Source organism: Canis lupus, chromosome 20 (assembly GCF_003254725.2).
Source record: "Canis lupus dingo isolate Sandy chromosome 20, ASM325472v2, whole genome shotgun sequence".
NCBI lineage: Eukaryota > Metazoa > Chordata > Mammalia > Carnivora > Canidae > Canis > Canis lupus.
In genome coordinates this window covers 8,538,402-8,551,615 of record NC_064262.1, presented here as the reverse complement: position 1 = coordinate 8,551,615, position 13,214 = coordinate 8,538,402, and the positions used below count along the sequence as shown (strand labels likewise).

Sequence of the window (13,214 nt, the reverse complement as noted above, 5' to 3'; positions counted from 1 at the left end):
CCACTTTCTGATGCCCTTTGTCTCTGCCTTTAGAGCTCCTGCCGCACAAAGGGTAACTGAGTCCCAGGGCAGATGTGTGAAGAGAGGGATGCACAGTATGAGGGAACTTAATGGGTGCCAAAATCTCAGATTCATGTAGGAAGTGGAAATGCCCCAGGATTGCCCAAGGCCTCTTCCTTAGGGACTCCCAGGGTGAGTAAGAGCTCCCTTACTCAGCTGTGATGCCACCACCCTCTTCAGGGGCCCCTCCTAGCCAGGTGTCAGCAGAGAAGGAGGAGGAGGAGAGGGGAAGGAGACCAGGCCACCACCCCAGTCCAAGGCTGCTGGCTCCCAGGCCTGGTGTTGGTGGGAGGGACAGGGCGGGGCGGGAAAAGCCTGCTGCCTGCCGGGAGCCAAAACGAAAGCACTCAGGCTGGGACTGGGACGGGATTCAGGACTCCCAGGAGAGGGAGTGCTCAAGCCAGCACCGGGACCCCAGGCTGAGGAGGGATTCTAGCCCCTCCTACCCGCAAGCTTGGGGCTGAGTGGGAGCTGAGGTACGGTGTCTGCCCCCCCCTCTGGGGGGGGACGGACAGGGCCTTGGGCCTTGGTGCCTCCTGGCACCTGGAAGATGCCTGTGCCTTGGTTCCTGTTGTCCTTGGCACTGGGCCGAAGCCCCATGGTCCTCTCTTTAGAGAAGCTTATGGGGCCTCAGGACACTGCCCGCTGCTCTCCGGTAAGTCTGGGGCACTGGGAGGGTTGAGGAAAGCACAAGTTTCAGTCTGTGGCCCATTGAGGCCCTAGCCTGGTTCCTGTCACTGTCACCACCACCAGAACTGCCCTGGCTGGTCTGTCTGGTGCTGATGGGATAAGAGAAGAATGAGGAGGGGGCAAGAGCTGGGTTTGTCTTCTGGGAGGGGCTTGAATGAGGAGGCCCAGAAGGGTGGGCAGGGATATCAGGCAGGGAGAAATGTCTAGATTTCACGGTGTGAACTCTGACTGTCTTTATCTCCTTCCCAGGGCCTTTCCTGCCACCTCTGGGGTGAGTAGCCCTACTGTTAGAAAGAAAAGAACTGTCCAGGTTGGTGGAAGGGAGGGGTGATGTTCCAGTTGCATGCCCTCACCACCCACCCACAGCCTGGGAAGAGCCCCAAACTCCTTGGCCTTCTGGGGGTGTCAGGTACAACTAACCTCTGCATTATGAACAGCTTTAGTTCCCACCACCTTTCATGCACAGATGGTGACGTACTCTGCCTGCCTGGGAGCATCGTGTCTGCCCCAGGCCCTGTGCTGGTGCCCACACGCCTGCAGACAGAGCTGGTGTTGAGGTGCTACCAGGAGACTGACTGTGACCTCTGTGTGCGTGTGGCCATCCACTTGGCTGTGCATGGTGAGCATTATATTTCCCAACTGTAATGTGCACATGTCAGCACGTCTGGATGGGCACAAGGGCTGAGGAGTTGGTCAGGCAGTCCTGTGCATCCTCAGTATTCTCCTGGAGAACACTGGTCATAGGACCCCCAGGTCAGCCTGGTCTCCCTGTCTACCCCCCAGGCCCCAGGCCTGGCCCCTCCTTCCCAGCACTGGGCTTTCAGGAAGGAAACCAAGCCCAAGGCCAGCCCAGAGCTGGGGCCTGACCTGGGCCTTGTTCTCGGCTCCTTCTAGGCCACTGGGAAGAGCCTAAAGATGAGGACAAGTTTGGAAGAGCAGCTGATCCAGAACTGGAGGAGCCTAGGAATGGTGAGGACAACCCAGCTGGCCCAACTGCCCCTAGCCAGGGCCTTGCCCAAGGCCTCTGGGCTGACCGGTGCCCCACCCTGTTGCTCACAGCCTTTCTCCAGGCCCAAGTGGTGCTCTCCTTCCAGGCCTACCCCACTGCACGGTGCGTCCTGCTGGAGGTGCAAGTACCTGCTGCCCTCGTGCAGCCTGGTCAGTCTGTGGTATGCGAATTAATAATAATAGCAATGACTATCTTCTAAATATGACATCTGTGAAGTCCTCTTGTATGTGTTATCTCTGTGTGTGTTATCTCTGTGTACTGACTGGCGGGGCTTCAGGCAAGCTCTTTCAGCCCTTTATGCTTCTTTTTTCCTATCTGTAAAATGGAAATAATAATAGTCCTACCTCATATGGCTGTTGTGAAAAGTAGATGAGCTGGTATGTGTAAAACGCCTGGTGTAATGCCCAGCTCTGAAGGGTTTCAGGAAATTTAATTTTCACTTTCTTTTGTAATCTTCAAAAGTACGCCTGAACTAGGCTTTATTATTACCCTCATTTTCCAGAGACAGAAACTGAGGTTGGACTGGGGAGGTCTGTGGGCTGGATCCACTTCTCTGGACTTTTTGCAATACTATGTCTGCCCTGTGTATATACCGTGGTGCAGGGTGTTGGGGCTTCTCCCTACTTCAGGAGGCCACATGTGTTTGGAAGGTGTAACTTCACTTGGGCCAAATCACGCAAACCCTTGACTTTCCCTCATGCCCCCAGCTCCTAGCCAATATCCTCTTGCCTTGAAAATTGTAGAACGGCAGAAAATCTGCTGGCCCACCTCAAAGGGCAGTTGTGAGGACCACTAGGGCATTGGCTGTGGGAAGTGGCATCCCACATCTGTATTGGGGTATCTGATCACCTTAGCTTTGGCCACATGGTTCAGGACAGCAGAGGTGGGGGCAGGGACTCAGATATCGAGGGCCCTTATCCCTCCCCTACTGAGGATGTGTGCTTTAGAACTAGAGGCCTTTAAAGGAAACATTAATGGGAGAATTTGGGGCTGTACAGTATAGAGTCATTGGCTTGGGGGGAGGGGAGTGGAGCTGCCCATGGAGGAGCTCAGAGCCCTTGGCCTGTATTCTGAGCCTATACCCCCAGCCATCCACCACTCCTCTCCTCACAGGGCTCTGTAGTATTTGACTGCTTTGAGGCTGCTCTGGGGGCTGAGGTGCGAATCTGGTCCTACACTCAGCCCAGGTACCAGAAAGAACTCAACTTCACACAGCAGTTGCCTGGTAAGTGCCCCAGAGCTTCAGGGACCCTGAGTCCTGGCCCCTCTAGTCTCTTTCCCCTCTGACCTTTGCCATTCTGCTTTCACCCCCTACCTAGTCCCATCCACTCTCAGGCAGAGGTCTGAGCTCCCATCCTCCCCAGAATCTATCCCTCTTGTCTCCTCTCCTCAGGTGATATTACTTCCCAGTGCCTGAGGAAGGTGCTTTGGGCATTGGATAGATGGGTTGGTATTTAGGGGATAAGGAGCCCTTTCCAGTGCTCCCCATGGGTTGGATTGCCCCCTTTCTATCTTTGGCTCCTGGTCCCACTGGAGGATTTTCTGTGATCTCTCCCCAGACTGCAAGGGGCTCGAAGTCCGGGACAGCATCCAGAGCTGCTGGGGTAGGGGCTATGGCCAGTGGGGCTGGAAGGAGGGAGGGGCAGGGTCTAGAGTGTGAAGGACCCTGGAGGTGGCTTCAGGTCTGGGCTTCCCACAATCCAGATGCTCATAGAGCTCATTCATTCATCACACATAACTGCAGTAGCTCCTATTCTGTGCCAGGCATTGGGAACATGAAGGTAAATCTCTCACTCTTTATAACAGATTTATTTATTAGTATGAGGAACATCTAGAGGCCCAAAGCATTGTTAAGATTATGGTACACCCAACTACCACCATATATCAAAATAAAAATAATATTAAACCATAAAATAAAGGTTAGGAAAGTCAAGGGTCTGATGATTTTTTCCTAGGCACTATTTGAATTTTATCTTCACTTTGTTCACTTTTCATATTGTATTTTATTTTTTACTGTGGTATAAGATACATATAGAAAAGTGTGTTGGGACGCCTGGGTAACTCAGCAGTTTAGTGTCTGCCTTTGGCTCGGGTGTGATCCCGGGTCTGGGGATCGAGTCCCACATCGGGCTCCCTGTGAGGAGCCTGCTTCTCCCTCTGTCTATGTCTCTGCCTCTCTCTCTGTATCTCTCATGAATAAATAAATAAAATCTTAAAAAAAAAAGTGTTAAGTGCACTCATTCATTCAGTAGACACTGGTTCATTTATTCAACAGACATTTATTTTAAAAGATTTTATTTATTCATTTGAGAGAGAGAGAGCGAGAGAGCACAACCCAGGGGGAGGGATGGAGGGGGAGGGAGAAGCAGACCTACTGAGCAGGGAGTCCGAAGCAGGGCTCAATCCCAGGACCCCAAGATCATGAGCTGAGCCTAAGGCAGATGCTTAACTGACTAAGCCACCCAGGTGTCCCTGTTCAACAGATACTTATTGAGCAGCGACTCTGCCCAAGGAATAGTCCTAGGCAGTAAAGATAAACCAATAAACAAAACTGACAAAAATCCCGGACTTACAGAGCTAACATTCTAAATGGAAGTCAAGGTCAGGGTACAGGTGGTGGAGGACACAATAAACACATGGGAGATGTGAACTATGCAGTAAGACGTAATTGGTGCTATGGAGAAAATTTGGGGAAAGGGAAGGAAGATAAAGGAGTTGGGAGTTGCAGCAGTCAAGGATGGCCTCACTCTAGTGAGTAAACAGCTGAAGGAGGTATGGGAGGAGCCAAGTGGGTATCTGAGGGAAAAACATTCCATATGCAGAGGGAACAGCCAGTGCAAAGGCCTGAAGCAGGAATGTATCCGGTATGTTTAAGTATTAGTAAAGAGGGCAGTGTGTTTGCAGCAGATTAATTAAGGACAAGAGTGCTAGGAAATGAGGTTAGAACAGGTAGGATCTTGCAAGCCATTGTAAGGACCCTGGCTTTTACTCTGGGAGTAATTTGGGGAGCTCATCAGAAGTTTCTGAGCAGAGAAGCATGATTTATCTTACAGTGTTTATAGGATCCTTCTGTCTGCAGAGGGAGAAGAGTTGTTTCAAGATACTGGGCTGGCTGCTAGGGACAAAGTCTGGTCTGAGATCTCTGCCCTCCAAGGGCCTTCCAGTCTCAGGGATTTGAAGGAAACTCCAAAGGGTCAGTTGGAGGGATATGACCAGGGCTGAGTATAGAAAAAGGGTGAAAGAAGTTTCTCTTTGCATCCCCCCACAGCCCTGCCCTGGCTCAATGTGTCTGCTGATGGTGATGATGTATACCTGGTGCTGGATGTCTCTGAGGAGCAGCGCTTTGGCCTCTCCTTGTACTGGAACCAAATCCAGGGCCCTACAAAACCCTGGTGGCACAGAAACCTGGTGAGGGCTCTGCCTCCCTAAGTCCATTCCCACCGTAGGCTGATGCCCAGGCTAAGGATGTGAGGGCATCATCAAAGGGGATCCTTGAAGAGGATACAGCAACCCACACCCAAAGCAAGAAACACTGGTGGGGGAACAGCTGCCTGCCTGGTTTCCTCAAGTCTGGCTTCCAGCCTTCCTCCTCCTCATCTTCTCCAACTTCTCGCCTTCTGTTTGTCCCACAGACTGGGCCACAGACCATTACCTTGAACCACACAGACCTGTTTCCTTGCCTTTGTATTCAGGTAAGAAAAGAGTGCAGCTAGGTGCCAGGGGAAGGGGGTTGTGGCATTGATGAGGGAGGTGGCCTTTACCTTCCTTGTCTCACCATCCTCCACACTCCTCTTTGAGATGGGAACTCTTTCTCCCTAAGGTGACTAGCCCTTTCTTGACCTTTGCTGCTGTGTCTTCTGCCTATTGCAAGCTCTGAATGTTCTTCATGAGCCTCTATGCACCAGGACTCCTACTCATGCTTCATGGCCCCATTCTTTTTAAAGATTTATTTATTTATTCATAGAGACACACACAGAGAGAGAGAGAGAGAGAGAGAGAGAGAGAGGCAGAGACACAGGCAGAGGGAAAAGCGGGCTCCATGCAGGGAGCCCGACATGGGATTCAATCCTGGGTCTCCGGGATCACACCCCAGGCTGCAGGGGATCACACCCCAGGCTGCAGGCGGCGCTAAATCCCTGTGCCAGCGGGGCTGCCCTCATGGCCCCATTCAAATGTCACCTCTTCCTTGAGGCCTTCCCCTTCTCCTCCAATTGCTTCTTTGTGCTCCTCTGGAAAACACAGCATGTGCTGTGAACTCAGACTGGTTTGAATCCTGACTGTTGCCATTTGCTAACTGTGTGGCTTTGTGCAAGTCACTTCACCTCTCTGAGTCTGTAAATGGGAATAACAATACCAGCCTTATGGAGATTTTATAAAAGGAAGTATCTAGGCTTCTATATGTTGGCTCTTTCTCCTCTTCCTCCTCCTTATTTTTATTTATTTAATTTTTTAAAAGATTTTATTTATTCATGGGAGACACACAGAGAGAAGCAGAGACACAGGCAGAGGGAGAAGCAGGCTCCCCACAGGGAGCCTGATGCGGATCTCTATCCTTGGACCCGGGATCACGCCCTGAGCAGAAGGCAGATGCTCAACCTCTGGGCCACCCAGGCATCCCTCTTCTTTTTTTTTTTTTTTTTTAGATTTTATTTTTAAGTAATCTTTACACCCAGCATGGGGCTTGAACTTAACAACCTTGAGATCAAGTGTTGCATGTTCTACCAACTGAATTAGCCAGGTGTCTCTCTTTCCTCTTCTGATTGCACATTTATATGGTGATCAGGTCCTATCTATTTTATCTCTAACATGAACACCTGTCATTTCCACTACCTGAAATGCCTTCACTTCTTTTCTATACAACCAAATCCTTCCAGCTCAAATGTTACCTCAGAGCTTCCCAAAGCTTTTCTTCAACTGTGTGGCCTCTCCTTTCTTCCAGTCTTCTTGCACTTCTGTCTTTTCTTGTTCATTTATCACTTCCTTTCTCATTTGGGCATCTTCTTGCACACAATAGGTGCTCAATAAATGAGTGATCAATTTGTTAATTTATATACATTTTTTATCCTTACTACAAATGTGACTTTGTAATTTTCTTGATGACAAGGAAATAATACCTAATTCAAATTTAGTAACTCCCTCAGAGCCTTGCACAATTCCTACCTGGAATGTAGTAGGTGCTAATTAAATCTGTTAAAGGGGGCTGCCCGGGTGGCTTAGTGGTTTAGCGCTGCCTTCGGCCCAGGGCCTGATCCTGGAGACCCAGGATCGAGTCCCATCAGGCTCCCTGCATGGAGCCTGCTTCTGTCTCTGCCTCCCTCTCTCTCATGAATAAATACAATCTTAAAAAGAAATCTGTTAAAGGAAGGAAGGAATGAATGAATGAATGAAACTCTACAAACACACTATGATAGGACACACAACAGATGTTCATGAAATGTTTGCTGTGATATAAACATCCTTACTGCCAAGCACAATGCCTGCCACATAGTAGGTGTTCTTAATTAAAAGTTTGCTGAATAAATTAATGTATTATCTATACTGCTTACCACAGGGCTAAGTACAGAATAGAGCTGCTTTAAAAGTTTATTGAAAGTGGGCAGCCTGGGTGCTCAGCGGTTTAGCGCTGCCTTCAGCCCAGGGCATGATCCTGGAGACCTGGGATCAAGTCCTGAGTCAGGCTCCGTGCATGGGGCCTGTTTCTGCCTCTCTCTCTGTGTCTCTCATGAATAAATAAATAAGATCTTTTAAAAAATAAAAGTTTATTGAAACAAATGAGGTACCTGGCTGGCTCAGTCAAAAGATCTTGTGACTCTTGATCTCAGGGTTATGAGATTGAGCACCACACTGTGGGTAGAGTTTACTTTAAAAATACATATATAGGGATCCCTGGGTGGTGCAGCGGTTTAGCGCCTGCCTTTGGCCCAGGGCGTGATCCTGGAGACCTGAGATCGAATCCCACGTCGGGCTCCCAGTGCATGGAGCCTGCTTCTCTCTCTCTGCCTCTCTCTCTCTCTCTCTCTCTCTCTCTCTCTGTGTGTGTGTGACTATCATAAATAAATAAAAATTAAAAAAAAATACATATATATTGGGATCCCTGGATGGCGCAGCGGTTTAGCGCCTGCCTTTGGCCCAGGGCGCGATCCTGGAGACCTGGAATCGAATCCCACGTCAGGCTCCCGGTGCATGGAGCCTGCTTCTCCCTCTGCCTATGTCTCTGCCTCTCTCTCTCTCTCTCTCTCTGTGTGACTATCATAAAAAAAATTAAAAAAAATCCTTCCAAGTGATATTATAAAAAAAATACATATATATTCTACTGGAAAAATAAATGAATAAATGAATGTCTTAGCACAGTACCCAGCATATAGTAGGTTCACACAAAATGACTATGGATTTAGTTATCAACACCCCTAGTGCTAAGACACAGAGTAGGTACTCATTAAAAGTCTGTTGAATTAAGGTGTTGGTAGATAATGGCATAGGATTTGCTGGAAAAATAAAAGTGTGCAACTCTAGGGCTTTACAAAGGGGAAAAGACTGGGCAAGTGTTGATGAAATATTAGTTGAATGAATGCATCCCCAGTGCCTAGCAGAGGGCCTGGCACATACTCCTGGAGGGTCAGCTGGGTAGAATGGATTAATAGAGCTCTATTTCTTTTCCAGGTGTGGCCTTTAGAGCCCGACTCTGTCAGGACAAGCGTCTGTCCCTTTAGGGAGGGTGAGCAGACCAGGGCTGGGGCCTGGGTGGAATGGTGCAGGTGGCCACATGCTGCATGACCAGTGACCCCACCCTCTCCTTGCAGACCCTCGGGCACACCGGAACCTCTGGCGTGCAGCCCGGCTGCAGCTACTGCCCCCACGGGGCTGGCGGTTAGATGCACCCTGCTCACTGCTTGCTGAGGCCACTCTATGTTGGCAGGCACCAGGTGGGGGCCCCTGCCAGTCGCTGGTCCCGCCTCTGTATCAAGCAAATGTCACTGTAAATGTAAGTGAAGTTGTGGGAGGCTCCTGGGATCAAGAAAGGAAGGGGAGCCCAGGGGTCACATTTCCTGACCTCACCCATTACCCCTTTTCCACAGAAGACACTTGAGTTGCCGTTGCTGAATGCCCACCCCAACCTCTGTGTCCAGGTAAGAAGGGGCTGGACCCCACGTGGACCCCGATAATTCACTGTCTTCTGGACCCACTCTATCCTTGGGTCACTGGAAGCAAAGTTGTTATAGGCTACCTGTGAGATTCGTACTGTTTATTTTAGCACTGCCGTGGGACTCTGAGCAAGTCATTTCACTGCTCTGAACATCAGTCTCCTCATCTGTTTAATGAGGATGATAGTTAACTACTTCACAGTAGTGAATAAAACCAATACATGTACCCACTCTAGAGAGCTTATGTTCTGATGGAGAAAGACAGACGGTAGACTCAGTGAATAATACAGTATAGAAGTGGAGTCGTCAGATGAGGCCTTTTGGTGAAGGTGGTTAGATGAGAAGGGAATGTATAAAGTGCTTTTCAGACATGAAAGGAGATAATTTAGGGTCATAAGGCTCTTCAGATCAGATGCCCTCATGAGGTTGAGGCTGAGAAAAATAAAGTATCTCCTTATCACCCAGCCTTGAACCCTGATCTCCCTAACATTAGGTCCAGAATGCAAGACCCCCCCCCCCGCCCCCCCCTCCCACATCCTGACAGGCCTCCCCTTACTGTCCTTTTTTTCTCTTGAGGCCATACCTCTTGCTTTTCTGTGTGCCTTTAACCTTCACTTCTTCTAAGCAGGTGAGCAGCTGGGAGAAGCTGCAGCTACAGGAGTGCTTGTGGGCTGGTGAGTGAAGCCTGGGGAAAGTTGGGACAGGGCCATTGCAATAGAGGTGAGCCCTGGAAGTGCCAGCTCATGGGGGTGGAGGTCAGGCATGGGAAGGGGTAGGAGCAAGTGGCAGCCTCCAGCATGGCTGGGTCTCACTCAGAGTGGGCTCTCACCCCTTCCAGACTCCCTCAGGGCCCTCAAGGATGATCTGCTGCTGGTAGAGACACGAGGCCTCCAGGACAACAGATCACTCTGTGCCTTAGAACCCAGTGGCTGCACCCCACTACTCAGCAAGGCCTCCACGGTGAGGACGAGTGGACCCTCCTCCATGTACCTTTCTGGTTCCATCTCAAATCTGGCTTCAAATTTTCAGTTTCTCCTCTGTGCCAGGCCCTATGATGGTCTCTGGGTATTTGGGGGTGGACTCTGACCCAGGCCCTGTTCTCAGGGACCTCTTACAAGTCTCTAGCCCTGCACCACCCCCCACTCTGCCACTATTCTGCTCAGCTGCAGCTTGGTGGTCTCCTAAGTGTGGTGCCCCTAGGTGACAGCCTCCTTTTGGCTTGGCAGAGGGCAGCTCGCCTTGGAGAGCAATTACTACAAGACCTGCAGTCAGGCCAGTGTCTGCAGGTGAGTAGGTGGCAGGAGGGCCCTGTGCCAATGCCCAAGGGCAGTAGGCCTAAAGGTCTGTATTTAACTTCTTCCATCTCTTCCTGTGCCTAGAAAAGGGCACCAGGGAAACTCTCACTCTTCCTAGGCAGGGGCCTCCTCACTGCCCCTCTAGTACCCACTCATCATCTATTTCTGCTTATTTTGTGTCCAGCCCTGGGGAAGCCAAGAGTTGAAGAAGCATATAGTTCCTGTTCCCAAGTTGCTCACTGCTGGCTAGAAAACAGTAAACAGAACCAAATTCATATATGCTAAGCACTGGGTTCCCGGGAGAGCTTCAAGGAAGGGTGATTTCATGTGGGCCAGATTTGGCATGGAGTAGGCACAGCATGATCAAAGAGTGGCTTTCATGGACCTGTGTGTGTATGAAGTGTGCAAAGTTGAGACTGGGAATTTGGAGATCAGGCTGGCCAGAACTTGGTGGGACTTCTGGGGCTGTGGCCTTGGTTTTGTTTGTGTCTTACAGCTGTGGGAAGATGAGCTGAGAGCACTATGGGCCTGCCCCATGGACAAGTGTGAGTATTACAAGAACTGCCCTTCCTCTCTGTACCCAGACTGGCATCTAGACATTCCTAGGGGGGGCACATGCAGTGGCCTTGTCGTTCCCTGGCTCAGATCAATCACAGGGACATTCCATCCTTCATTCAAAAAATAAGATAGCTTACAGGGATTCAAGCATCACCAAAAAGACACAATCCCTGCTCCAATTGCAGCCATAGAAGGCTAGGAAGACATTAGCTAAACAATCACTTACGCTTAGTAAATGTGAGCTATTGAAGCATTCATTATAAAGTGTCTATATCCATAAATGCACATAATGGGGGCCTGACTTAGATTGGGGTGAGGCCAGGAAAAGGTTTCGGGTGTTCTGAAGGCTGAGCTAGGTGAAGGGGAGGAAGAGGCTTTTTTGAGAACTTCAAGGTGGCCAGTGTAGCTGGAGTGTCTTGGAAGGCAGGCCTCAGACTTGGAAGGCAAACCTCTATCCCAAAGATGCCAGGGCTATCTAGGACCTTGGGAGTTGATGTAAGGAATTGGGTTTTTTGTTTTGTTTTCTTTTAAAGAGAGAAAGAGGGGGAAGGAGCAGAGAGAGAGAATCTTAAGCACACTCCACACCCACGATCTCACAACCCTGAGATCATGACCTAAGCCAAAATCAAGAGTTGACCCTTAACCAACTGAGCCATCCAGGTGCCCCTTAGGAAAATGGATTTTATATTAAGAGCAGTGGGAGCTTCCTGAAAGGCTATAATCGAATTTGTATTTTAAAAAGATCTCTGGGCCTGCCATGTAGTGAAGAACTTGAAGGCAAAAAAGAGGTTAGGGACACCAGTTAGAAGGCTGTAGGAGTCATCAAAACAGTGAGGTCAAGGGCCCAACAATCCTAGCCTTAGGAGACAATATTACCTGACATTTGAGCCCTTACTATGCCCAGCATAAGCGCTTTGTATTTTTTTTTAAGATTTTATTTATTTATTCATGAGAGACACACACACACAGAGAGGCAGAGACACAGGCAGAGGGAGAAGCAGGCTCCCCACAAGGAGCCTGATGTGGGACTCAATCCCTGGACCCCGGATCACACCCTGAGCGTAAGGCAGATGCTCAACCACTGAACCACCCAGGCGCTCCACTTTGTATTAATATAGGTGGTCCTCACAGCAACCCTATGAAGAAGGTACTATTGTGAATCCAGTTTTAGAGGTGAAAACTGAGACAGAAGATGAAGTGACTTATCCAAGGGTCACCCAAGTAGATGGACCTATGTCCATAATTGACTCTGACACTCTACACCGTGGATTTGGGGCAAATCTCTCCATTTCTCTGATCCAGTTCAGTCACCACACGGCAGCCTCAGAGATCTTTTAAATGAGTTCTCCTTAGTGAAGTGGGGTGAAAGGTAAGGTATCTAACCAGCCTGTCCTCTCCCCCGGGTCTCCTAGACGTTCACCAGCGCTGGGCCCTGGTGTGGCTGGCCTGCCTACTCTTGGCCTCTGTGCTTTTCCTTCTCTTCCTTTTCAGGAAGGACCACGTGAAAGGTGAGCACCCGCTAGTCCCCTCACTCCCCAGGGACAGGGCTGGGCGTGCCCCTGAGAATTCCCTTGAGAAGGTGGCGGCCGAGCTCATGGGCCGCCCGCGCCCCTCTCCCCTAACAGGGTGGCTGAGGCTCTTGAAGGAGGACCTCCGCGCGGGGGGTGAGTGCGAGCAAGCGCCGGGCGGGGGGCCGCCCCCAGCGGGCCGGGCCTCAGGCCTTCTCACGTCTCCTCTTCCCCTCTGTTCTCTCTGGCAGCTGCCGCCACGGCCCGCGCGGCTCTGCTCCTCTACTCGGCCGAGGACTCGGGCTTTGAGCGCCTGGTGGGCGCCCTGGCGTCAGCGCTGTGCCAGCTGCCGCTGCAGGTGACCGTGGACCTTTGGAGCCGTCGTGAGCTGAGCGCGCAGGGGCCCCTGGCCTGGTTCCACGCGCAGCGGCGCCAGACCCTGCAGGAGGGCGGTGTGGTGGTCCTGCTCTTCTCGCCCGGGGCCGTGGCGCTGTGCCACGAGTGGCTGCAGGACGCGGCGTCGGCGTCGGCGTCGGCGTCCGCCCCGCACGGCCCGCACGACGCCTTCGCCGCCTCGCTCAGCTGCGTGCTGCCCGACTTCCTGCAGGGCCGGGCGCCCGGCCGCTACGTGGGGGCCTACTTCGACGGATTGCTCCACTCGGGTGCCGTGCCCGCCCTGTTCCGCAGCGTACCGGTCTTCTCCCTGCCCTCCCAGCTGCCCGACTTCCTGGGGACCCTGCAGGGGCCTGGCGCCCCCGGTCCCGGGCGGCTCGGGGAGAGGGCCAAGCAAGTGTCCCGGGCCCTGCAGCCCACCCTGGACCAGCTGCTCCAGGCGCTCGGAGATCCCGGGGGCCCCGGGGGGGGCACGCGGGATGGCACGTGAGGCAGGGGAAACGACTCGAATAAAGGCAGACGCTATTTTTCTATCCGCGCCTCCCGCCCGTGTCTGCGA

At 51.4% G+C, this 13,214-nt stretch overlaps 1 protein-coding gene across 5 annotated transcripts; it reads left to right on the top strand.

Annotated features, from left to right (window-relative positions):
- Positions 1–150: 150 nt before the first annotated feature.
- On the top strand, positions 151–13,188 carry IL17RC (interleukin 17 receptor C). Of its 5 annotated transcripts, XM_025450317.3 has the most exons (19): positions 151–715; positions 1,000–1,021; positions 1,217–1,369; positions 1,645–1,719; positions 1,810–1,919; positions 2,873–2,984; positions 3,319–3,363; positions 5,028–5,167; positions 5,392–5,451; positions 8,420–8,474; positions 8,560–8,741; positions 8,836–8,886; positions 9,530–9,575; positions 9,740–9,861; positions 10,128–10,187; positions 10,693–10,741; positions 12,167–12,262; positions 12,380–12,418; positions 12,514–13,188. In XM_025450317.3, exons 1-19 carry the CDS (start codon positions 611–613, stop codon positions 13,143–13,145), a joined length of 2,154 nt encoding a protein of 717 aa, XP_025306102.1. In that variant the 5' UTR covers positions 151–610; the 3' UTR covers positions 13,146–13,188. The 5 variants fall into 5 exon arrangements, with proteins under 5 accessions (XP_025306102.1, XP_025306120.1, XP_025306128.1 ...); XM_025450335.3 differs by lacking the exon at positions 3,319–3,363; XM_025450343.3 differs by lacking the exon at positions 10,128–10,187.
- The last annotated feature ends 26 nt before the right edge of the window (positions 13,189–13,214 follow it).

Bases quoted from the DNA above. Each gene is read 5' to 3' on its own strand.
- IL17RC (XM_025450317.3), top strand. From the start codon at position 611: ATGCCTGTGCCTTGGTTCCTGTTGTCCTTGGCACTGGGCCGAAGCCCC. The intron at 2,985-3,318 runs GTAAGTGCCCCA...ATCTCTCCCCAG, and splicing joins CTTCACACAGCAGTTGCCTG to ACTGCAAGGGGCTCGAAGTC. The intron at 3,364-5,027 runs GTAGGGGCTATG...ATCCCCCCACAG, and splicing joins CAGCATCCAGAGCTGCTGGG to CCCTGCCCTGGCTCAATGTG.